This window comes from Bombus impatiens, unplaced genomic scaffold (assembly GCF_000188095.3).
Source record: "Bombus impatiens unplaced genomic scaffold, BIMP_2.2 scf_0377, whole genome shotgun sequence".
NCBI classification, from domain to species: domain Eukaryota; kingdom Metazoa; phylum Arthropoda; class Insecta; order Hymenoptera; family Apidae; genus Bombus; species Bombus impatiens.
In genome coordinates, this window is record NT_176796.1 from 637,716 (window position 1) to 664,031 (window position 26,316).

At 32.0% G+C, this 26,316-nt stretch overlaps 5 protein-coding genes and 1 long non-coding RNA gene across 16 annotated transcripts; 4 read left to right on the top strand and 2 right to left on the bottom strand.

The window, feature by feature from the left end:
- The first annotated feature begins 50 nt into the window (after nt 1-50).
- Nucleotides 51-5,701, top strand: LOC100740745. The gene is made up of 9 exons (XM_033320949.1): nt 51-300; nt 565-726; nt 808-982; nt 1,061-1,162; nt 1,235-1,504; nt 3,449-3,561; nt 3,974-5,002; nt 5,104-5,239; nt 5,339-5,701. Exons 1-9 carry the CDS (start codon nt 137-139, stop codon nt 5,543-5,545), a joined length of 2,358 nt encoding a protein of 785 aa, XP_033176840.1. The 5' UTR covers nt 51-136; the 3' UTR covers nt 5,546-5,701.
- Nucleotides 5,702-5,828: 127 nt separating this feature from the next.
- Nucleotides 5,829-8,872, top strand: LOC100740868 (E3 ubiquitin-protein ligase BRE1A). Its single transcript, XM_033320919.1, has 6 exons — nt 5,829-7,498; nt 7,563-7,741; nt 7,807-8,044; nt 8,119-8,288; nt 8,379-8,513; nt 8,583-8,872. The coding sequence occupies exons 1-6, from the start codon at nt 7,238-7,240 to the stop codon at nt 8,629-8,631; spliced, it is 1,032 nt and encodes a 343-aa protein (XP_033176810.1). The 5' UTR covers nt 5,829-7,237; the 3' UTR covers nt 8,632-8,872.
- Nucleotides 8,873-14,061: 5,189 nt separating this feature from the next.
- On the top strand, nt 14,062-20,625 carry LOC100740987 (phosphoinositide 3-kinase regulatory subunit 4). Its single transcript, XM_012386210.3, has 17 exons — nt 14,062-14,234; nt 14,490-14,670; nt 14,754-14,897; nt 15,071-15,225; nt 15,305-15,495; nt 15,590-16,329; nt 16,401-16,709; nt 16,779-17,162; nt 17,245-17,568; nt 17,636-17,965; nt 18,040-18,190; nt 18,291-18,404; nt 18,477-18,669; nt 18,735-18,900; nt 18,978-19,248; nt 19,337-19,667; nt 19,760-20,625. Exons 1-17 carry the CDS (start codon nt 14,143-14,145, stop codon nt 19,986-19,988), a joined length of 4,305 nt encoding a protein of 1,434 aa, XP_012241633.1. The 5' UTR covers nt 14,062-14,142; the 3' UTR covers nt 19,989-20,625.
- LOC105680840 lies at nt 20,264-21,894 on the bottom strand. Its single transcript, XR_001102323.3, has 3 exons — nt 21,740-21,894; nt 21,095-21,385; nt 20,264-20,986 (listed from the first exon to the last, which is right to left on the bottom strand). It is a non-coding gene; the product is annotated as an uncharacterized LOC105680840 (long non-coding RNA).
- Nucleotides 21,895-22,349: 455 nt separating this feature from the next.
- On the top strand, nt 22,350-24,864 carry LOC100741105 (hippocalcin-like protein 4). 8 transcript variants are annotated; one of them, XM_012386175.3, is made up of 5 exons: nt 22,350-22,555; nt 23,532-23,684; nt 23,888-24,257; nt 24,329-24,527; nt 24,621-24,762. In XM_012386175.3, the coding sequence occupies exons 2-5, from the start codon at nt 23,564-23,566 to the stop codon at nt 24,666-24,668; spliced, it is 738 nt and encodes a 245-aa protein (XP_012241598.1). In that variant the 5' UTR covers nt 22,350-22,555; nt 23,532-23,563; the 3' UTR covers nt 24,669-24,762. The 8 variants fall into 8 exon arrangements, with proteins under 8 accessions (XP_012241598.1, XP_012241601.1, XP_012241599.1 ...); XM_012386178.3 differs by lacking the exon at nt 22,350-22,555 and adding an exon at nt 22,567-23,014; XM_012386176.3 differs by lacking the exon at nt 22,350-22,555 and adding an exon at nt 23,021-23,158.
- A 24-nt stretch (nt 24,865-24,888) lies between these two features.
- LOC100750196 (vesicle transport protein SEC20) lies at nt 24,889-26,188 on the bottom strand. 4 transcript variants are annotated; one of them, XM_024367974.2, is made up of 4 exons: nt 25,956-26,188; nt 25,492-25,647; nt 25,203-25,374; nt 24,889-25,124 (listed from the first exon to the last, which is right to left on the bottom strand). In XM_024367974.2, the coding sequence occupies exons 1-4, from the start codon at nt 26,034-26,036 to the stop codon at nt 24,937-24,939; spliced, it is 597 nt and encodes a 198-aa protein (XP_024223742.1). In that variant the 5' UTR covers nt 26,037-26,188; the 3' UTR covers nt 24,889-24,936. The 4 variants fall into 4 exon arrangements, with proteins under 4 accessions (XP_024223742.1, XP_003489814.1, XP_024223741.1 ...); XM_003489766.4 differs by having other exon boundaries at nt 25,203-25,647; nt 25,956-26,077; nt 26,146-26,164; XM_024367973.2 differs by having other exon boundaries at nt 25,203-25,647; nt 25,956-26,187.
- Nucleotides 26,189-26,316: the final 128 nt, after the last annotated feature.

Genomic DNA, 26,316 nt, shown 5'->3' on the forward strand with positions numbered 1-26,316 from the left:
TAATATTTCTCTACATTCTACATCATAAAAGAAACTTGGTTACTATTGTTACCAACTACCAACTATAACAGATTGAATTCGTGCTTCTTCCAGTGACCGGCAGCGTGTATCACCGGTGGATATTAGTTAACATAAAATGTCGTACACTAAATTCAATTTTTCATTTTATATCACATGCTGTTGCTTATCTTTGGGTCTCGTAAATGCAAATGCTCAGACATCGTCGAAGAACTTTTTCGCTGAACAACTTACCGAAGAAAATTGGGATCGTATGCTCATCGGAGAATGGATGGTGGAATTGTAAGTTGAATTGGTTCAATGTCGTTAAATTTGATGGCGTGTCGAAAGTCATATTGAAAACATTTGTATATACGTATGTTAATGTTTTATTTGAAATTGTATAAAATCTATAAGTTTTATAAAAGTATTATAAAAGACAAAAGAAAAATTTTATTGGAAGCAAATTGGAAATATAAGGAGGAAGCTATAAGAAATATTTTATTGAAACCTATTTGTATTTTAAAGTAATATATGTATTTATAACTAGACTATTTTGTGATTTAGCTATGCTCCATGGTGTCCTGCTTGTAAAACATTGGAACCAATTTGGGAACATCTTGCCGCACAAAAGGAAAGTTTAAATATCAATGTAGGAAAAGTTGATGTGACTGATTCTCCAGGACTTAGCGGAAGGTTTATGGTTACAGCTTTGCCAACAATATATCAGTAAGATTTTTTATTTTGGAAAAAGAATAATATGATTTAAAGTTCTAAATATTTTTAATTACATTTTAATATTTCCTCTAGTGTTAAAAATGGTATATTTAGGCAGTATAAGAGCCCTAGAGATAAAGATTCATTAATTGAATTTGTGTCTGAGAAAACTTGGGAAAAGATTGAACCAATTCCTGGCTGGAAAAGTCCAACATCTATTCAGATGTCTGTTATTGGTCAATTCTTTCAAATCTCACAAGTATTGCGGGTGAAGATTTAAATTAAATGTTAATGGGACTAATATAAATTTTAAATGCATTATAAAACAATTTGATTATTCTTATAGGGAATACACAATAGGTTTATGGAAGATTTTGGATTACCTACATGGGGAAGTTACTTGATTATTGCCATTGCTACCATTGTCTCAGGTGCAATATTGGGATTGGTAAGCTTGAATAATAAAATTGAATCATTTAAACTAAAACTAATGAAACTAACTGTTACTTATATCTTGTAGTTTATCGTTTGCTTGATTGATTTTATATATCCACCGAAACCTGTGATGCTTCAAAACAAAAAGAAACAAAAAGATGGATCAGGTGGATTTATGCAAGAGAAAAGTATACGGGATGAAGAAATTGTTGAACATGTTAAGGATGATTTAGTAGATGAGGAATCAGAGCAAGAGGGATCAGAGACAGAAGAAAAAGAAAAAGATGCAGATAAAGATTCCAAAACTGAACCAAGCAGTCCAAATGTTCGTAAACGTAAGCCACGTAAAGCTGATTAGACATACTAGTTTATTGTATGTAAATATCTAATGTCTGGTAAAAATGACAAATAATAGCACATTTTAATGTTAATCCATTTTGGTAAATGAGAATAGCAAGAGCAATACATAAATATTTTATGTGTGTCAAAAAATGTTAAGGGTTTGAGCAAAGATGGAAATAATCGATTGTATCAATAATTTAGAGTTATATGAAACATACAAAATATTTTCAAATATGACAGCTGAATTTCAATATTGCATAAAAAATTTTAAATGCAAAATAACTAACCTCAGGTATCGTTTTTAACATTATAGAACATTAATCACACATAATACTAAAAAGTAAGATTCGGAATATTTTACTGTAAATTTATAATATCATCGCTTCCAAATACAAAGAATCTTTCCTTGCTTGTATGTATTAGATATCGTGTCACAATTATTATTGTATTACTATTATTTTTACTAAACTTTTGGTATTATAAAATGATAGAATGATTATTTTTTTCAACAGCATTTCATTACATTTTTTTTAAGAATTTTCACATAAAATAATCTAAATGTTTGTTAACATAGTTAATTTTAAGTAATTAATATATTTTTTCCTGTACAAACTTTTTATTTATAAATTCTATATACCATATTACAAAACAACCATGTATTATTTATACATACATACACTGTTTCTCCCATTTTTCTTATTTTTTCAGATTTCTTATATAGTTAAGGATTTATTAGATAGCTTTAACATTTTTTATATGATTGTATTGTACAATGTATTTTCTGCTTTTATAAAACTGCAAATTTTGTATACAACGCTAAATGCACTTCTTAGAAGAAGAAATTCGTTCGAGTTAAATTATTTCATAAAATTATGACTGCAAGTTATAAGTTTTTGATATATTGTAAATTGTATTCATAAAATTTCGTAGTCTTAATTAATCGTTACACTTTCTTTTATATTTTCTAATACAGAAATAAAGATATTAATATAACAACAAACCTCGTAATTGTAAATAATTTTTAATAACTACATGTAACTCATTGTATTCAACTATTATAATGGTTATTTAATACGAAACGAAATTTTAGGTTATTGTACATGTGGCATATGCTAAATCAAGTCAAAAACATAAGCTTAATAAAAATATATGAGACACATTGCATTTATAATATCTATAAATAGTTTATCATACGTTGTAATTATTTTAGAAGTATTAAATGTCTTCCATTCATGTTATACATATACATGCTTCAAGAGAAAATAATATTATTGATCATAAATATATTTAATTACATTTTGTTGTATTAAATTAATTTACAATGAATATATTAACTGGAGTTTAAATTTCAGACAGATATACATATATTTAAGTAATACTGCTTACATTCTTTGCATAGGAACTACACGTTTACATAAAAACTGTTATATGAGGAAACAACTTTCAACTAGATAGTACAAAAATTGTAATGCTAACTGCCTAATAAATGCATTATGTAATAATTATGTCTTGTTTGTTAAAATTCATAGATTGAAATTTCCTGTTATGCTTATAAAATATTTAGACAAAAAAAGCAGTTGTACTTTTATAAGTACCACGTTTAAATATTAAATAATATATATACATTAAACACATTTAACAATGATATTACTAATTACATTATACATATATAAAAACACTATCTAGTTAATAGTTGCGCTAATAATTTGAAAAGAAATTATTTATGCTTTATAAAAATTGCTATTATTTATAAAAATACATATATACATATGAAACAAAACCAAACCTTTCTTATAACGGAAGTGACGTGAAATATAAGATTTTATTTAATTTAATTACGCACTATTTAATTACATATATATCGTTATTTGCACTTTAAAAAATATTGTTTTTAAGAAATATGAATAATTTAAGAAACAAATATCATAATATATAACAAAAGTATAATAAAATATGAACGCGCATGCGTAATTTCTGCAAATCGAAATCGGAACTGTACGCTTCTAAGCAGATATATGAGAGACGCGTGCTAAAGCTAACCTCTATAGTTGCAGGCACGACCACGTTTTGATAGGTAAGTTGGTTTAATTTCGTAAAACTAACAAAGTACGTATCTCTGTATCTTATATGTTATTTTAATCGAAGTAATTATTGATTATTAATTAAAGTAAATGTAAAAACTAAATGGATTTGCAGTAGTAATTTCAGTTTTAGTTGCAATTATATTGTTAACCATATATATATATACATATATATATATGCATGCAAGTTCATATTTTGTTAAAATATTAAGTATATATATCATGTTTTAATTAAAATGATTGAAACATAAATTATATATATACTATATGAAATATGTTGAATAGGAAATTATACATAACAAGTAGATAAAACGTGTTCTCAGTATATTTATCAGAGACAAGATTTAGCTCTTTTCTTCGTAAAAAATGATCGCGTCCTTGATTTTTTTATTTTTCATTTACAGCAAATCAGTATTTATATCATATAGAGCAGTAATGGCTAAAGCAAATATGGTTAAAAATATAAAAAAACGATCAGCGAGCGTGTCTGAGATAACTGAGAAGAAAACAGAAACATCAGGATATCTCAATAAAGATTTTAAGAAGAAAAAAACAGAAAACGGAACTGTGCAAAATGGGCAACCAAATAAGCAAATTACTAAGAATTCACCTAAGAAATTTAAAAATGAAAAGAAAAATAATGATTTAGGAATTGTTCAAAATCCTAAGAAAAAGGATACAAATGAAATTAGTTTGCAAAATAGTAAGAAGAAAACATTAAGTACAGCGGAACTATTGAAATTGAGACAAGAATACCGTAAGAAACGTAAAGAAAATAGACTATCGCAAACACATTTGTTACCATCTAATTTATCTGTTGAAGACATAAAAAAGAGAATTGGATTAATAGAAAAACGAGAGGAACTCACAAGAAGTGCTAAGAGGAAACTAGCAGCACTTAAAAAAAGGTTACAGGTAGAGGAGGGAGTAGGCAAGGTAGAAAAGGGAAAGAATGAAAAGACAGAAATTGTGAAACAAAAACAAATGCAAAATGCAAAGTCGATGCAGGAGAAAGTGGATGTGAAATCAAATAAAGAGGGTAAAAAGAGGAATGCTAAACAAAGTAAAACCCTTTTAAAGCAAAAAAATGAGGAAAATGATGACGACGATGAGGAAGATGAGGAAAATGAAGATAATATGGAGATAGATGATGAATTAAGTGAAGATGATGATGGAACTGATGTAGAAGAAGGTGATGAGGATGATGAGGATGATGACGATGATGATGATGAAGAAGGAGAAGAAGAAGATGATGATGATGACGACGACGGTGATAAGGAAGAAAAGGGTGAAAACAAGAATAATGAACAAGAAAAAGACAGTGAAATTAAAAAAAGTAATGTACAAAAAGGAAAAGGGAAATCTGCAAATGTAGAAGAAGATGGCAAGAAGAAAAGATATGTCCTTTTTGTAGGAAATTTGCCATATAAGTAAATATATATATATACATATATATTTCTATTTCTCTTATGCAAAGCGTATACATATATATTCATGTACATATTCTAATAATTAAATTCTTATATTTTAGTATTACTAACGAAGAACTTAAAAAACACTTCTTAACTAAGGTCAGTCAAGTAGTCGATATTAGGATACCTAGGAAAGATGCAAACACAGCACGTGGATTCGCTTATGTTGAGCTGACCAATAATACAGATTATGAGGTAATTTTATGTAGTAATTAATACTTTGTTTATCTTAAGTATTAGAATTAACCATCTGTATATATTTAATTACACATTATTATACTTATTTGTTAACAGAAAGCACTTTCATTAAATCATTCATTTGTTAATGGAAGAAGGATAAATGTGCAATATTCTGGACCTGACAGGAAAACAGCTGTTGCAAAGAACTTTAAATTACATGCTCTGCAAAAGGCAGGAAAATTTGCAGGTGGAAGGAACAGATATAATCAGAAATATGCAAATAACAAGGGAAAGCAAAATATGCGAACGGTGAAAACATAATTGTTAAATCAATAGAAGTAATTTGAAATAAATGTTTAAATCTATCTTCACTATTTCCCTATTTGGACATTTAGAATTAAGTTTTTTTATGTAATCAATATCACTGATTGTAAAGACTTACATGTTGGATAATACAGATAAAAGTTTTATCTACTAGAACATGTTTAATTTGTTTATGATATTAACCCAACTTGCATGAAATTATCGTCTACTTCGGAATAAAATCATCATACATTTATCGGAACAAAAGTTCAACTTCATATGTTAACATAAAAAGAGATTACTACAAAATTTATATCTAGTAAATATATAAAGAAATGTGGTTATTTTTTTTTATAGGAATTCTAATGTTGTATATTGTAACTGAGGAACTGTAGCTTCAATTTATAATAAAGAAAGGTTAGAAACGAATTTTGACAAGTTATAAAAAATGTCTAAATCAGAAATAATAGATAAAACGTTGCAAGATGAGATAAATAATTCTCTAGATTTTGACGTAACGATTCCATGGCCGAAAGAATTAACAGAGGTACTATTTTTGAATTCGTTGCAATGAGTATTTTATAAAATAATTATAATTGTAAAATAAGTGTAAAAGGAACTTATATCTTTAACACATCACAGGAAATTTTACCTGATCACATCATATTCCCAAAAGAATTAAATTTATTTTTAAGGAATCGGATACAGGTAATTAGGATAAATACAGTTTATACATTTATCATTCTTTCAAAATGACATTTATAGAATATATTAAATATATATATATAAAAAAAAATCGATTTCACCATAAAGTGAAATTAATATCGTAAAATAAATAACAGGATTTAATTGCTGAAAATGGTTGTCTGCGTCGGGCACTCGAAGAGGCGGAGGAGAAAATTCACAAAAAGCAAGGAATTGCAGAATGGGGGCATTCAACAATTTTAGGAAAACCTCACGAAGTAGCAACAGCAAAGATCATCGAGCTTAGCAGAAAATGTCGAGAACAGATAGCCGAGATTGAAGTTCTTAAATCAAAGTGCAAAAATCTAGAAGTGCATTTAACTAACAAAGAAACAGAATTAGAAAATGAGCGACATGAAAGGAGACATTCGAAAACTGATGACTCCTCTCAGAAGAGTGAGTTATATTAAAGATTTTTCAGTCGTACACGACATTTTTATACTGTTACATTCTTCCATCATCGTTCCGTCGTATTATGATCGAGATACAGGATGGTATCCTTGACAAAGGTACCAAGAATAGTCAGCCGAAGGGAGACGAGGATCGAATCAAACATTTGTACGAAAAGTTACAACAGACTCAAATAAAGCTCTATGAATCCAAAAATATTTGTGCCAGTCTTAAACAAGAGATTAATAAATTGCATAAGGTATTGTTTTTAAAACTTTTATCGGAAAATTTATACATAAATAAAAAAAACATAGGACACAGGCAAGCGAGCGCGCATGCAATACATAGTTTTTAAAGTTGAAAATGTAGTTATTGTACAGCGAAATTGGTGTAAATGTGAATTTGAATAATTTATTGAATCAATCTGGATGGCGAGGGAGAGCTGAACAGATTCACCTGCTACAGCAAAAAATAACGGAACTACAATCAAGATTGTCGGAATACGAAGGAACGCAAAAGACATCCATCGGTATTAAAACGAAATTCCGGAGTTGTAGGTTTTTATTTATAAGCTGTATGTCTTGTATATTAGTGTCTGTAGAACGGAAAAATTTGGAAAATCTTCGAAATGTTGAGAAAGAGAGGCGGCGACAAATAGAAGATTCAGCAAAGCAACTTCGGCAAACGGAAGTCATCGTTGAGGGATACAAGAGGAAGTTAGAGGCTTCGAAGGCAAGAATAAAAGTGCTGGAGCATGAGTTGAATGTTGCGAAAGGAAATATTGCCATATTAAATGAGAAGAGATCTCATGATAATCATTTAATCGAGACACTCAATGTATGTATACGACGATATTGAAATTGATCGTTCCTTTTAAAGTTAATGAAAACGAAATTAACAGAATCGGCTTAAAACTACCGAAATAAAACACGAAGAACGCGAGATAGATATGAAAAATAGAGCAGAGAAGTTCGAACGTGAGTACACGAACTTAAAGAACGATTTGCAGTCGGCGCAACTTCAAATCGATCGGTTGCGTAGAAGATTAGAAGAACGAGAAATCGAGATAGATAAGTTGAGGTACTTTATTCTTGGAGAAAATTAAGTATAAATACATTTTTATACAAATGTGTTATTTATTGTAGAAATGGAACAGTCCCGAACCTATGGGACATTAAATCTCGAAATATTGCACAACCTGAAGAGTTATTAAGTAATTTGAACCACAGTGGTCCTCCTCATAGCGCTCGAAGTACATGCGAACCTAACGAATATGTGACTTTGGCTTTTGCTGCTGAAGCTGAAAGAGAGAGACTGTTGGAGTTAATAACAATCCTCAACAGGCGTCTGGACAAAGAGAGAAACTATGCTGACACTCTTTCTGTGAGTCTTCAACGCTATATTGCTTTTTTTCTATCTGTTGCTTGAACTTTTAATTAGGTGAATTATATATGTAGAACACGTTACGTAATGAGAAAGATAAATCGGCGAAGTTGGAATTAAAGATACGAAAATTGGAGACAGAAAGAATAGGGATTGTTAAAATTGACACTGGCTATAAAACGAAATTACCAAAATTGTCGAAGGCTAGTGATAAAGAAATGAATGCTGAACAAATGCGGCTCAAGTAAGCTTTAAAAGCGACATTTAAAAACAAACAAAACATATAAATATATATAAATCATAGATATATTTAACAATTCCTAACGCCATGTAGAGTGGAGTTATTACAAGAAGAATGCCTCGCGTTGAAAGCTAGATTAGACACTGTGCAACAGGACAAAGCTGAGGACCTTGCGACTTATAAGCAGATGCACGAACAAGTTAGAAAAATTTTTCACGAAGCCTGCAGGTATTTAAGAACGCTACATGAGAAAACAAAAGTATGAAAAGTAGTATTAAAGAAGATCTTTCTTTTCAGAGGCAAACCACTGCCTCCCATTGGTAGTCGTTCTACCATTACAGTTTAATCAGAATTTAAAACTTTCGATAGCCTTCTAAGAGTCTAAAACATTCGATAACTTTAATGGAGCGAAACTCAACGAATTTATTACGATTGTACATCATGAATTAAAGTATAATGGTTCCACCGGTGAATCATAATTTGATCATCGACGTTTGTTAGTTCCTTCCGAATGAAATTGTGTAAGAACTACAAAACTGTGTGCGATGATGTAACTAGGACACGAGATAAGGTGCAACGCACCACGTAAACGCGCGTGACATCGTGGAAGCAACGGTTTCGTTTCTATCTCTCATTATTCTTCCTCCTTTTCCCCTTTTATAAAACCTGTGTTTGCTCTAAACCACTGTAAACGCGTCAACTCTTGTCATTGATATCGTTCGTCAATTCTACATCGGAAGATTCATACTTTTCCCTAAAAATTAGAAAAACGAGATGTATAAAAACAATTCTTTTATTTACTTTTCTTTATCGTTTTTCTTTCAATTACAATTATCGGATGAAAGGAAAGTTTCTTAAAGAGAAAACTATAAGGAACTATAAGACTGATGCACTACTATTTCTAAGTAGTAGTATATCTTTTCCTTTCGAATGATATGATATAGTTCAAACAAAGTAATACTACCATCTTTCCCATATCTTCGTAGAAACTTTCACAAGAAAAGGAAGGTTTTGGCTCAAGCGGAACTCTTTTTTTATACTTTTCTTTAACCTTCTGAATAGAAATCCTATTCCATCAACTATATTTTATACGAAATCTCTATTCTCAAATCCAATTCTGAATCCAAATCTAAAAATGGAGTTTTTTTTTTTTTTTTGAAAACCTAACTGACGATTGACTGCATGTTGCCACGAAGATATTTATAGAGATTCGCGTTAAGAAATCTTACAAGTAAATACATCGATTGTAGCATCTCTGGTGCAGAAATATCTTTCGTAAGAAAATTCAGTTCAGGGCGTTCCCATCGACGCTAAGCTCAAGCATACAGGTGCGAGCTTACAGGTGTTGGCGCTTCTACCTGATAAGAAGCATACCCGTGACGTCAGATCAGCGCTGGTAGAGTATATGAGTGGCACCGGAGAGACATCCACGTCACTCGTTCTTGAACCTCTTCGTTCGTTTGTTCTGCAAAGAGTTGTTTTTTGGTTATTATATTATCCGTCTCGTTGGTTCGTTGCGCGCCCCTTTCACAGCTTCGTTATTCCTCACTACGTTTTCCTCACACGATGACGTGCAACGAGAAGAAGCTGCGAGCGGAATGTATGTTCATGCGGAAGTCTAGCGTGATCATTCACGGTTTTGGGACTCAGGGGTACCGATCAGGTAAGTCTTTGAGCCGCCACAAACTTTGCCTCAAAGTAGACTAAAGATACCGGAAGTAGTTTACTTCAATGCCATTGTATTAGAAATGAAAAAGATGCGATAGAAATTGGTAAATACGTTTGAGGACTGTTTGTATAAAGAATTTCGAAGAAAAGGGAAAAAGTCTTATTTCGTCGAAGGCGCTCATGTCCATCGCTGCTGAAGTTCCTGCAACCTCAAGTACCTACAGCTGGAATTCTTCGTGCCGTGGTCTTTTCATGTGTAAATTCCAGGGATATAATTGCTACTAGAGAATACACGACGTCAGTTTCGCGCTTGAACTAATGATTATGTAACGTACGGGCATCGGTAATGAAACATTTTACAACGACCCCGATAACGTTGTTTCTCAGGCATTCAAGATATTTGTTTCGCGACATTGTCTATCGAAGAAATACTTTGATAAGCGAAAATATCGCATTGTTACGATATCACGGTTAGTGTTCGTAGATTTCGCATTTTCATCGTGATGACGGTGTTCTCGCAAAATATTGAATATAACATCGTAGATGGATCGTACATCTGATCGATCTGGATGAATCTGGATGAATATTTGTCCGAAATAGTAATTTTAATTGATGAACACGTCAGAAGATACATTGGCGTTGATAATGATATTGTTACAATTACCGCGATAACGATGTTAAACGTGCCTCGTATTTGTTTAGATGGCTATAATATCGGAATCGAGAGAAATCTCAGAACGATGTTTTTAATATTCAATTTCTTCGAGCGAAGCACACAAATATTTTACACGTTGGCATGTTAATAAAACTATACTTTTTCGCAAATAAGCGCGCAAATAAGAGGATAACGTGAAACTCATTAAAGTCGGTAAATAGACTACGATGGAATAAAGAGAATCAGTGTATTGCTTAATTCCATCTTCTTTTATCTTTGTTGAAACTAATCTTTATTAGGATCTTCCCAGGAAAAACTGTTAATAAGTTCAGTTAATTTATTATTTCGAATAAAGTATAGAATGAAAGTAATTAAAGATTTCAATTTATTTGATCGTATTTCGAGATTACACAAGTCGCTTGCAAATTGAGCGACGAAATCCTTTTACTTGAGGATTTTTGGTAATACCTGTACTCTGTACAAGTCAACTCTTTATCGCTTTTATCGCATCGTCTACTGATAACGTGTAATCGTTGGCTTCTCTCAAAGGTGATATTCGATATTTGTCGTCAGATTTAACAAACGTGTTTTTATTGATTCTTCTTCGGGTACGCGATAGAAGAATATTTAAAAAAAGAATATGATATGTGCCTGAGCAATTATTGAAGATGCTGAACGTTTCATTATGCAACTTTGTCTAGTTTTCCTTTGTGCAACGAAATAACGAGGAAAGGCATAAATTTTGTTGTGACGTAATACAAACTTAAGACTTATGATATAATTATGAGATTTTCGCAGTTGAAGGCTGCGTGCTAAGCTACTTACCATATTATTCTGTATTATCGATTTTTTAATTATTTTAATCAAGTTCATACGAATACGGACGCTCTTTGGTAAGGTATCATAAACGTCCTAGCTATTGCATGTGATTGATTTAATGTTCATGGTTTTGCCTGTGAAAATCATGTAGATGATAAGAAAAGGAATAAAAGAAAAATATAGTATATAAATACAATTAAACTCCAGTATAATTAAATGTTTGTCTGTTTAAGCAGTTGCTCAGAATCAGTAAAAATGTCAACTGAATAAATAAAGATTTTGAGTCTATGGTGCTACCTTGGGAAAATTAACGCGTTTATTCATTTTAGTTTATTTGGAAATTAGTTATTATTCGTTAATTACAGCAAACGTACTGTTACGGTATAGTTATACGGATACTGATAATTCACGATAATTTCAATTGTAAGTGTATTTTGCAAATGTATGGTTTTCCCTCGATCTGTAGATGTTTGTTAGCTCCTTTAGGATTCTTTATATTATAGAATATCTCTAAAATAGTCACAATTGATTTTTTAACTAAGTGGTATCTGATAACAGTTATCGAAACAAGGAATTATTCGAACTTATCGCGGATTGATAGAATTATCGATCAATTTAGAGTGCGACCCTGCGTATCGTACGTTTTGTTATTACTTGAAATTTATCATTAGGTTATATCGTGATCTTTGAACTGATCGCCTTAATTGAATCTTGATTTGCAGTTTAATGTATTTTTAGGTTTCAACGTTCGGCAAACGCATCGGAACGAAGAAGAAAAGGAAGTGTTAACGACTCATGGCACGAGCTAACGCACGGAGGTTATGTTTACCGCGCAATCAGGTGGCAACGCTAAAGAGGAAGAAGTTACTCGCACCTCCTTGATAACAAGCAAAGCTGCTATGCTCATGTTATATTCCACCACGGCGACACTTTCTGTCTTTCAGCGTTTTCTTGCTTAATATTGTATAAGATATAAATGCTTTATGTGAGTCAAATTTCTTTTTCTAATAGGAGCATCGTTTCAAATGTTTTATATCGTTAAGGACGATACAATTTATGAAAATCAAAATCTCTATAGCTGTAAAGAATATTGCTGATAAAATGTAAAAAAACTCTTAGGGTTTTAGGTGCCACAAGGAAATGATTTAAACGAAGGATAACGACAAAAGGCGCGCGCTATGAAGAGAGCTATCCATCGACAGTATGGTGATAATAGACACTGTCATGGAGTTGCTCTCTTTGTGGACGCAGCTATGTTCAACGATTATCGACGATAAAAGTGGAACAAATGCACGATTAAAGAAATTTATTTACTTATGTAAATTTTATCGCTTATCGTCAACGTATCATGAACATTCTCTATACAGTATGAGATCTCTTTCTCGATTATTTCTTGCGATAAACAGAAATTAATGTTTTTTATCATTGAGAACGATGTAAACTGTACATAATACAATTTTTAATTACCTTTTATCTTCCTACATTTATATTTTCCCCTTCTTTACCGGTTAAAATAACAGCAGTTCTTTATCCGGTTTACATGTTTCGCGTTGCCAAAAAGTTATTTGTATCGGCGCGCGCATCTATCAAATATTGGCGCGCATTTTTAGTCAAAGAGCCGAAAATTAGATGCTGTATTTAATAGCCCTCATATAAGTCATAATTCTCTGTTATTTGTTGTGGCTTAAAATATTTTTCTGGATCTTTTAACTTTGAAATTCGATTTAAATGATCTTATCTAATTGTTCGGATTGGGGAAATTGTTAAAATTAACGCACAATGATACATAATAATTGCGAAACCGTATGCAACCGGAATATGATCTCAACATTCTAAAGAATCTGTGTACAAAATATTTAACAGGCACCAGACAGTAAACAAATGTTAAATCTGATATATTAACCGTGATAGCGCATAAGCTAATACAACGCAAAGAACCATTCGCGTTTCGAAAATGCTAATACGAAATCATAAATAACTTTATTTGAGGACTGTGATAAATGTGTACTTATGTACACAGTCTGCATAATAAGGAACAAAATTACTTTGAAAAGATTACAAATACTTATTTGATTTATTTACATTTCGAAACTCTTCTAATTTTGATTCTCAAAACGAGTAATTTTTAACATATGTATCCACGTATGTACCCAGCTCTAGTTCCCAACACTAACAATATTATAACTATGTTTTATGTTAAATCGATAATGTTGGAAGTGATACAGGAATGATAGAACATTACCACAGTTCGTATGATACAAAAACGTATTGATTATCAAATTTATTTTAATAGATGAATACTAATATGAAGAAGCCGTAATACGAATAGAATACGATCGATCGAATTTATTTAATACTAAAGAGGATAAGTAATTTAATATACTCAACTGATAATGTAGATATTTTGCTGCGAATATAGCGGCAAGTTTTATTCTAATATTATTGTCAATATTATCATAAGTCGACCATATTTTCTACTTCTTAACATTTGTGATCTATAGTAAATATAATGTTTATAACGTTTAGATATAATAGAAGTCTAATTATAGGGTTTTTGATTGAAATAATTGGAGGTAATTGGAGCGTTACACCTAGGAAATTTTTGCGATATAACTTATGTATGGCTGTATTGCGATGTAATGTAGCGCTTGAAGTTGGCACAAAATGGATGCTGCTTGCAAATATATCAATTTCAACTAAACATCGATATACAAAATGGGAAATCAATTAGTCGGTATTGCGCCTAGTCAAATATTTCCAGTCGAACATTATTTGACGGACCATAGTGATTTATTATTTGATGTAAAGTGAGTATTTTAATCCAATGCTATAAAATGACTAACTTTTCACCAACTTATATTCTGTTGAAGCTTTTCATAACATATTTAATCTAAATTAAAGAATCTTGGAAATATCTTTTAATAGGAGAAATATAATATATCTCTATGCATTTTGTATAAGGCAGAATTATTGAACGTAAATGATGAATCATGTAAATGACATATAAATTATATTTATATATCTCCATTTGGTTTTTGCAATTAATCTTCATGTGTCTACAGCTTAGGAAGTACTAGATTTTTTAAAGTCGCCCGAGCTAGGAGCCAAGAGGGTCTTATAGTAGTTAAAGTTTTTGCTATTCATGATCCAACACTTCCACTCTCTTCTTATAAAGAAAAGCTTGAGGAAATTAGGTCTAAATTAGCATCTGCCGTAAATTGCCTACCTTTTCAAAGAATGATTGTAAGTATTTTTAAATAGTATTTACGTTGCACCGTATATTATAGATTAACATATAATTATAAATAAATATGTGTTTATATAAGCTCACAGAAAAATCAGGATCAATAATGAGGGAATATGTAAAGTATTCCCTTTATGACAGAATTAGTACTAGACCATTTTTAACAAGCATAGAAAAAAAATGGATTACTTTTCAAGTTTTGTATGCTTTACATCAAGCTCATAAGGTAAGATAATATCTAAAATTTCCTAAATGAACGAGTTATGTTATTTGAAACTATTACATTAGACAATTATCAAATGTCAGTTAACTATGTTTAAACAATGAACATAACTGCAATCCTGTCCTGAAAGAACATTAAACAACAAAATTAAAATATTACTTCTCATTTGACTATAGTTTGGAGTCTGTCATGGTGACATTAAACTAGAAAACATTATGATAACCAGTTGGAACTGGATTTTACTCACAGATTTTGCAAGTTTTAAGCCGACTTATCTACCTGAAGATAATCCTGCTGATTTTTCATACTTTTTTGACACCTCTAGGAGGAGGTACACAATCAAATAGCATAATCCTTGATAATCATTGTTATATTATTGTTTTAAATAATGATTCATTCACCTATTTCAGAACATGTTACATAGCTCCAGAACGGTTTGTGAAAACACTATCTTCAGAATTAAGCAATACATTATTATTATCAGAACAAGAGCTAAAAACAGGTGACTTACATCCAATGATGGATATTTTTTCTGCAGGCTGTGCATTAACAGAATTATATAATGAAGGACATCCACCGTTTGACTTTTCTCAACTATTAGGTGAGTGTAATATACATAAAGATTGTATATAAGTTGTATATATAATATTATTTCAATAAAATATTTAAGAATTTCATTATTGTGATATCTTAAGCATATAGAAACAATGAATATTCAGTGAGCAAGCATTTGGATACAATAGAAGATTCAGGAATACGTGAACTTCTTGCATCTATGTTGGAGAGGAATCCAGCAAATAGAAAAAGCGCTGAAATTTATTTAGCTCAAGCTCGTGGAACAGTATTTCCAGAATATTTTTATTTATTTCTTCAACCATATATGCTTATCTTCTCTGCTGCCCCAATTTTATCTCCTGACGAAAAAATTAATAGACTTAAAAAAGATATTGGTAATATCATTAATATTTTAAAAGCGGAGGAAAATGAAAAAATGAAGAGTGACATAAGAAAAGCAGAAGTCACACAGAATAACCATTTTGAGAACAATGTGGAATCAACTAAGGACGATTCTGGTCACAGTGAAGATAATACTATCATAGAAGTTGACAGTGATCAAAGTTTTGACAAGAGCGATTTAAATCAAAGTGATCCAAAAACTGTCCAAATTCAAAAGTCTAATTGTAACGGTCAAACAGATCAGCAATCGGACGCTATATTAGTTGAAAGTCAAAGGCGAAAAATAGATTTGAAGAGCGAGAAAAAGGTTTTGTCTTCAGAACCTGTTGAAGGATTGGTTATTATTACTCAGCTCGTTACTTCATGCATACGAGGTTTACATCACTCTCAATCTAAATTACAAAGTTTAGAAATATTACTTGAGCTTGCTGAAAACACATCAGATGAAACAATATTGGATCGAATTTTGCCTTACATCGTAAGTATTTTAATATGAAATGAATAAAACTCGAATAACTGTTAACAAAGTTTATCTAATATATTGTACAGTTTCATTTAGTTCATGATCCTGCTCCACGTGTACGGGTATCAGCAATACACACTTTGACAAAATGTTTGCATCTTGTAAAATCAATTCCACCATCAGATGTGAACATCTTTCCAGAATATATTTTACCTGGTTTAGCACATATCACACAAGATGAAGCTGTAATTGTTAGAGCCGCTTACGCAGAAAATATTGCACATTTAGCACACATTGCATTACGTTATTTAGAAAATGCTCATTTATCCAACTTAGGTAACAAAGAAGGTCCAAAACCAAGTTATGATAGTGAGCTTCAAACTTTGCACGAAATGGTAATTAATAAAATTATTTTTAACAATATTTATGTAGGATATATATATTAAAATATATATAATTATTAGGTGCAACAATCTGTGTCCATGCTATTAACGGATCCTCAGAATTTAGTAAAACAAACATTAATGGAAAGTGGAATAAATAAACTATGTGTATTTTTTGGAAAACAAAAGGCCAATGATATTTTGCTTAGTCATGTAATTACTTTCTTAAATGATAAGGAAGACAAAGAGTTAAGAGGTTCATTTTTCGAATGTATTGTTGGTGTCGCTGCTTATGTTGGTTGGCATAGTAGTCCTATTCTTATGCCTCTTCTTCAACAAGGACTAGCAGATCCTGAGGAATTCGTAACCACAAAGGCTATTAGTGCAATGGCAACTCTCACAGAATTAGGTCTCTTACACAAGTCTGCTCTTTATCAACTTTTATATGAAACCATGGTCTTTTTAGTAAGTTATGTTTTAGCAATACTAATAATTATAGGATTGCAATTTTTCCTATTCAATATCTTGAATTTAAACTTCTTTGTAGGTGCATCCAAATTTATGGATAAGACATGCGACTGTTGGTTTCATATCTACAGCGGCAAGAACACTTAACTTGGTAGATGTTCAGTGCAAAGTTCAGTCAATAATACAGCCCTACTTAAAACATCCATTAATTCAAATAGAAAAAGAAGTTTTGTTATTAGAAGCCTTGGTATCTCCTATACCAAGAATTGTTTATGATTCCCTTGTAAAATACAACGATGTGGAGGAACTATTTCAAGTTCTTGAACAAAGACAAACTGCTCGAGCTAAAGCAGTAACAGGAATAGTACCACAATATAGTGAAATGAGTACTTCATTACGGAATGTAAGCCAAAGATCTTCTTTGTAAATATGTTTTGCAATTTTCAAGAAATCTAATCGATGCTTCTTAGCTTTTCAGACGTTTGAGTTCGGAGTCAATGACTGAAACTGTTGAAGACCAATTATTAATAATGAAACCACATTTAATGAAAATCAATAAGTATAGAAATTCGATGGATGCGAAGCTAAGTACAGCTAAATCGATAGATGGAAAATTAGAATTAAATACTATGAAGGACAAGATACGACATCACATAGTAATATTATATCCTGATACAAAAGGTGATCTAGGTCTTCCGCCATTTAAACGATTAGATCGTAGAACATCAGATAGTGTTGGCACATATGCAACAATGAATCAAGAATGGCGTACAATGTTCGCAGCTCAAGACAATGTTCAGGTAATTAGAAACATATGATCTATGTCCATAATTAAATTTTTATAGAATTGTAGTAAATCTTTTTTATAATATAGCACACTGTTAAAATGTCAGATATGACAGGAAGTAATGGAAGTCCTAGTCAAAGTTTACATGGAGGGGATATCCACTTATCACCACAACATAGTTTATCTGACATGAATAGTATAAATGACCATTCTCTTCATGAACGTTCATATATTCAATGTATGTGTTTTCAAAAATACTTTTGGACGTTAAAGTATTACTTATTTATTTATTTATTTTTTGCTACAAGACATACAGAAAATTTAATGTAATTTTGTAGACAGGTGTGCACCTTGTAGATTAGAAGTAAGACAACTAACGTACAGAAAACAAGAACAACATGCTGCAGCGTTAAGAGCACAGCATTGGGCTGATAACATTGCGTGGCAAGCTGGTAATTAATAATTATAGAAATATATATTTCAAGCGCAGTATCGGTACTATAACTATTTTTGATTAAAAAAAGGTTCAAGATTATTACCAAGTGGATGGAGACCTAGAGGGGTACCAATTGCACATCTCCATGAACATAGAGCTGCAGTAAATAGGCTAGTTTCTATACCGGATACTAGTTTATTTGCCAGTAGCTCTGCAGATGGATGCATAAAGATATGGGATGCAAGTAGAATGGAAGGTCGAAATATCGCTAATCGTTCTAGGTAAGAACTTTACATAATGTGCTATCAGACTAAGTGTAATGTATCTTGTATTTTAATTCCATTAGGCAAACTTACATGCATAGAGGTGGTCCTCTAGTTGGCTTAGCTATATGTGATCAGGGACAATCATTAGCAAGTTCTGCTAGCCAATCAGGCACTGTATTTGTTTTACGAATTGAATCAAATTCTAGTAAAATGAGCGTTATCGGTACCAGACAGTTAGATCTTCAGGTGATTATACGTTACTTACTGTATATTTTCGGATTTTTAAATAAATTAATACTGGAACCTTGAATTATTGTATTTAGGAAGAGGGATGTGCAGTTGATTTACAGTATTTAGACTCTGGTTCACAATCAGTCCTTGTTTATGCATCACTTTATGGTTCATTGGTAGGGTGGGATTTAAGGTGTCCTGGTACAACATGGCGTTTAGAAAATGACCTAAAACATGGAGTAATTACCTCATTTTGTGTAAACAATTATCAACAATGGTTGACCCTTGGTACAAGTTCTGGCGTACATACTTGCTGGGACTTGCGGTTTCAGTTACCAATAACCAGTATTAAACACCCTACAAGTAAATTTACTATTGTTTTAAATTCGTATAGAATAAAATGTATTGCATCAAATAATTCTCGAACTTTATAAAATCTAATTGATTTTAGATGCAAGGGTGAGGAAGGTAATTACTCATCCCACAGAACATTCCTGGATTATTTCGGCTGTTCAAGGAAACAACGAAATTTCAATGTGGAATCTCGAAACTGATTTTCGTCAAATGGTTCTCTGGGCGTCAAGTGCACCTCCACTTAGTCACTCGCAAGGTGGTCATAGTGTATGTGCAATGTATTCTGGATGTATCGATCGCTCAGGCTTCTTGTTAGCTGGTGGTACTGATATGAGATTGCGTTTTTGGGACTTAAACACACCCAACGAATCGTATGTTGCATTGCCTGCTGCTAATGATGTCACTCCTCCAAATTCATTGGCATATGAGTTAGTATTTGTAATAGAATTTGTTTAAAATAACACTGTTTACATATTATGACTAATGGAATATGATTTACATATATTTTCACATTTTACAGACAACGTTTAATTGATGGAACCAATGTCGTTCAAGAAGTCTTAGCCGGAGGTGGTCCAACTCCATCATCCGGAGGAGGAAGCAGTATTAGAACAAGAAACTCCGAAGAAGGTGGCCAAGGTCCAGAAACTCCACCATCTGGACATCACGACACTATTTCCGCCGTAGCTATGTCTAACACGTGTATTCTTACTGGTAGTACAGATGGATTAATACAAGTTTGGAAATGATTGTTTTCCATTTCATCGTGTCACGTTACAAAGTTGCACGCATTGTACAAATTTTTTTAATGTATCGCAGATTTATTCTGGGGAAAACATTTTGACCAGACATCGAGATTTTTATGACCGAACTTGCGTGCTACAGTAATACTGTGATTTTATTTGTACATAATATGTAATATATAGATAACGTATATAAGCTCATCGATAGTGATAATTATAATATATAATGCATTTCTTAAATGGAACGTAAGATTTAAGTTACTTTAATACAGCGATGATTCTTGTGAGATATAAATGATTTATTTTTCTACGTAAAATAGAAAGGAGAAAGAGAGCTTGTTGTACTGTAATATACAAAGGCGGTAAATCAATGACATTTAGTTTTACATAGCGTAATAACAACAACTAATCATGTGGACATAATACAAAGGAAGATGTACTAACGCATACGATTAATGTACAAAAAAGTATCGTTAACAGAATCCCTTGATATATAATTTATACCGGCAGGTATATACGACTGCGTACTTTCATGTCATTGGTTATACATAGTAAACTTGTATACCGACTGAAATACTCATAACCAGTGAATATCTTCGTATTCCCTGATATATTGTTACAATAAATTCATATTTTTAATGGATTTGTATATGATGTAGTTCAATCGTTCGTGCTTCATACCTTCGTTGAACGAATTTATCTGGTTACCAAGGACAAACTGGTGCAGAAGGATAGGGAACTTGACCCGGAAATGCGTAAGGATTGGGATTTATCGTCCTACAAATCTCTTTCCACCTTTCCTTCCCTCCTTTCCCTTGTCGCCGTCTGTATTGTTGATTCTTGTAACTCGCTGGTAGTTGATAATCATAATCTGGTTGTTTACCGAAAAGAATTTCAACCCAAGGGGCTGCAGACCCAGCGGCAATCAACAATAAAAATACGAACAAAATTTTCATTTTGTTTGCGCTATTTCGAGATTCTTCGCTTTAAGGGCTAACGGATATCTGGAAAGAATATAAATGAGTGAACATATACGCGAATACGTACTAATGGAGAACATAGGATCGGTGCTATGGATTCTCATCTTAAAAAGTTAAATGACAAACAATTACCACGTATAATGTGTATTCGGTAGTCTTGTATTTTTACTTTCGAAATTCACACTTTCTGAACAAATTGATTAGCGACACTTCCTCCTTCAACTTTTCTTCGCTGTTCAAACGTAATTGACTGAACCGGCAAGAATTTATTTTTACGCAATATCCAACTATTTACATTTTTCTTTTCTTTTTTTTTTTTTTTCAGACTTACGAAAGAATTTGAGCTGTACTCGCGGTAAGAAGTACACTCTCGCAATGAAGTGATGCTGGATGCTTGCTGCTGTTTTATAGACCAACACGATCCTACCACCCGGCAAAAAAATATATTGGATGGTATACTTGTAAACACGTATACATTTACACATTTACTTCTCATTGTTTCATATTATACTGTCCACAGAAATTGACGAATTTCGTTTGATTTTTTTTTTCCTATTTTTCAAACGAAGCAATTGGACCAAATTCGTTGCTTTAAAAAGTTGTATTCAAATTTAACGAAGTTTTCGTTTTACTAACGTTTCTAATCTTTCGCGTGAGAAAAGCAAATGTCAAAGTAAAGATTATACTTATCGCGTCATGATTTATCGAAAATATTATTTTTCACTGATTAGTTCATGTCACCATAGAATTTTCGTATACAAACGACATACGTCTTACCGTCGCATTGAACTTGGAGAAGGCTTTATCTGCTTATTGTTTGATGTGAATGACAACAAATTTCGCATTCACGGCTCGTATCATCTTTTTTCGTATTCTACGTGTGTACAAATTCTTTCACAATAAAATACGAGATGATATAAGGGATACCGACTAATTATAGATACTCGTTTACGTGGAATGTCAATGCGCAGCAAATGCAATTGCACATTTCTCTAAGTACAGGCACTCAATATTTAAATTACCATTATAAAAGAATCATTAAAAATCGATCTATTATTGCGTCCGTTTATTTGTTCCAACTTGTTAATTAGGCACAATTATTCCACGAAGACGTTATAAGCTTATCATTGACTCGTTCGTGAAACTGTACTGAGATTATATTACAGACCAGATGATAATTTCGTTGATTGTGAACTGTCCTACATTTGCTGTGTTCCTATGTCAAGGTTAACGCTTTTGAGTACAATATTGATATAATATTGATACAAGTACAATGGCATAGGTACATTGATAGAAATGCACTAATATATTTATATGCATATTCTTGTAATAATCTTAATATATTCGAGAAAAACAATAATCATTATTCTATTAATAAAGAAATGGTAGTTTAGTCGCATGTGACAGTTTTGAAGTGCATCGGTTGCCCCTGATAGATAGCAAATTACCATGCAAACACGTAGTTCTTTGACTGAACCGAGTTGCACGTAATCGTTCTTATTAAGGTTCACCATGACTAGCCGTTACTATTTCCTATTACCGTAATAGCTGGTTTCCAAGCTGTCGATCTATTAATAGCATTTGGCAGAGAAAGTAAGTACGCTCAAGTTTTGCGCTAAGAAATTCGTGACCCTCGAATGGTTTCCTCGTCTCCGAGCGAGTCTGATTCAACTTTCGCGCTTGTTACCGATTTTCTAAATTAGAACAAACGATAAACGAATGCGGGTCACGGTGAACCGTATCTGATTACGTCAATTGTATTTTGATAAATTAAGTGCGTTTAATTTTTTACGCGAATGATAAATTACGCGTCTATTCCGTATTTCCGCGTATTTCCTTCTTAGATGATTCTATTTCGCTGACAAGAAAAGTATACCTTTCCATAGGAATAGATGAATCACAAAACGTGAATGTTGAGTGGAATAAGGTGTATTTTATGCATGTTCGTTCATTAGTATTCCGCGCGTAATGCACGCTTGAATATACATGAATAAATAGCTTCTATAATAAGACATAAGACAGAGAGAAATAGGATGTGTTCGATGATCCAATGTACACATCATTTTTCGTAAATGAATTACATTTTGTTGCGTTTAGGATAGGAGATAGATGTTACTCTTTCGAGTTCGAATCCTAGAGTATCATTGCCGTAATCTGCACTTTTGAATTTCTACAATAACATAATCCGGCGATACAGTCGGTGCAACCATTAATGGTTAAGAATTATTTTTAACGCAATGTTCGAAGAATTCGCGATTCATTTATTAGGTTTAGAGCTATTGATATGCCAAATTGTCTAAATATTTTGAACAGCAGTTTCCTCGAACCAACTCCTGTTAACTCAGTTGCACTATGTGCGTCAGTTCTGTTTTACTTCTGATCGAGAAAGCTTCTGCATTTTGATTTTCTCGTGAATTTCATTAATCGGGCAATTTTTCCTCCCTTTCAAGTCATCTCTGTAGTTGATATGGAAGCTATTAAAGATTTAGTAGGCCAAGTAATACATCTATCTTCATTCTGAAATAAACAAATCTCTTTTTCCTCATTGCAAACATTTTTTCTATCCTAGAAATTTTTAACGACCATATTCGTATCACGATAATGTCTAATAGTCTCAATATTGATAATAAGAGTATCGAGCAGATTAGAGATCGTATAAGCCTCTCGTTAAAAATGCAACGGAGCTTCAAGAAGATGAAGAGGAGTATCCGAAAGATAACTGGTATGTCATTGAAAATTTGGACATACGATAAAGAAGCGCGATATAAAGTTAATAATTTCTCGACGTAAATTTATGTATAGAAAATACTTCGATTGATTACATCGCGGCACTGTTACCTCGTTGACACTTTGATATTAGAATACCAATCACAATTTTAACAGAGTAGAAAAATTATCGTATAAGAGTATTTTCAATACTTTTAGAAACTTCGACGAGTGTTCAACCTCACTGCGTTTTCGTAGAGAACATGCAAGACGATGAGAAACAACCGCTGTACATATTTCCGGAACGGCTCTCTTATTTAACGTACCAAACGGGATTTTCGAAGGATGAGATACGAAAGCTGTATCGAGTCTTTAAACAGCATTGTCCGAAAGGGGCCGTAACCACGAACGATCTGAAACCAGCGTACGCAAAACTATTTCCTTTAGGAGACCCGGCGAAATACGCGCAAATCGTTTTTAACGCTTTTGATAAGGATAGGGATGGTATCGTTAGCTTCGCGGATCTCCTTAATGAAGTTGCTTTGATTATTAATGGTGACGTAGATCAAAAACTCTCCTGGATTTTCAGGTGATCATTCAGTCGGATTAATATAGTTTACGACAGATTTAATGCTACTTTCTACTTTTACCTCTCATTAGATTTTATGACTTAAACGGAGACGGCTATATCACAAGAAAGGAAATGCTAGTTATAATGTCCGCAATTTATGAGATGCTACATAACGGACAGATTATTCAACGGATGGCAAACAGACACGTGGACAAAGTTTTCGAAAAGATGGATGTTGATAAGGATGGAGTTATATCTCAGGAAGAATTTATGAGTATTTGTAAAAATGTACAGTCAACTATATAATGTTCGCTGCTTAATTTCATAAAACATATCACAGAAATATTGGTTTCAAGCTTTTATAATATATTTTCATTGCAGGATAGTGTAATTCAAAAACAGCTGGCAATATTTAATCAGTTCTGGTGATGACATATATGTATACATTGAAATTTCCAAGTTATGCTAATACTAAAAAAGAAGGTAGCTTGAAAAGTTTTCTGTTTCATAAATATTCCTATTTGCATGATAAAATAGTGCAGTTACAAAACAGCTTCCCCAAAAGTTGGATAACAACGTTATACATAATTATACATAAAGTTATTAATAATTCAACAATACTTCAGAAGAGACAACTTTTCTCTTTCCCCATGAAAGATATATATCTTCGCTTTCCTATGTACAATAGTTCGTACTTTCAAAATATTCTTTTCTGTAAAATGTAAAAAACGCAGGCAAGGAAAAATGCAAATGCCAATGTTACTAAAGCTTTATCGGTGACTTCCCTTCTACCGTATTTGCCTAAAAGTTTTCCAGATTGAACTATAACTTGTTGTTGATGTTCTAACTCGTCTTTGGTAGTGGTAACTTTATCCGATGATATTACTAAAGAGGTTTAAAGTAATGTGAATTAAAAATTATATCTTAATACTTAAAATACATTGAAAGAAATAAACTACATACTCAGTGTATCCAATGTATCCGCACTTTTTTGAGTCGTTTCAGCTAAATGTCTAGATATACTTAAAAGTTTGTCAGAAAGTTGACTCGATGTATTTGCTAGATTTCGCTTGTCATGCCTCCTACGAATAGCAGCTTGCTCCTCTTCGGGTATGGAAAGCATTTCTTGCTGCTCCTTAGACATGGAGAGCAGTTCTTTTTTAGCGAGCTTATCTATCACACATACGCTAACAACATTGGCTTTACGAAATGCAGCTAAAGAAGTATTGAGTTGCTGCCTGTAAGTATCTACCTCTGCCAGCAATTCTACTTTCTTTTTCTCCGAGGATTCTCTCTCTGCTAGTGATATTAATTTATCTATACATGACTTTAAAGCTGCTATATTTGCTCTACCTTCTGCATTTAATTTATTAAGTAATTCCAAAGGGCCAATACATTGTTGGATATCCTGAAAAATTCATATTAATCAATGAATTTTCTTAATTAAATTACAATAAAAATATAGCCATAACTGGCCTTTTATTTAACCTCAAATAATGTTATTGTTAGCATATTACAGTAAAAATTTGTATCAATGAATTATTTATAATTAATTTGATGGTAATTACAAACATAAACATAATTACGACGAATTTGTCAATGTTATAGGTGTATATATATATATATATCTCATTGATATTATCTGATGTTATGATATTACAAATCAGGTTATGCTGTGACTACTACAAAAAAGCTTTTGTTTTAAATAATATTTACTTGTATTACAGCTGTAACTTGAAGATGATTTTTTACGATATCTTGACGAATAAATTCTATTGCATGGTGCTCGGTGTCCATCGAGGCACGTGTTTTTTGACAGTTCCTTTACGTGACTCTTACTATATGTAAAAGAGAAATGTGACTTTAATACTGATTAACATATGAACGAAAAATGAAAATTTCATACATGGGCCATTTTTTAGCGTAAAACTTTTTACTCGAAAGATATATATGGGCTTAATGTACTTAACTGTGATGATCTTAATATTACCAGAATTAATTTGTAAACATTAAATTAACATCTTTTTGTTTCTTCTACGTGCGCGATATTATAAATTTCTATATCTTGCCTACATAA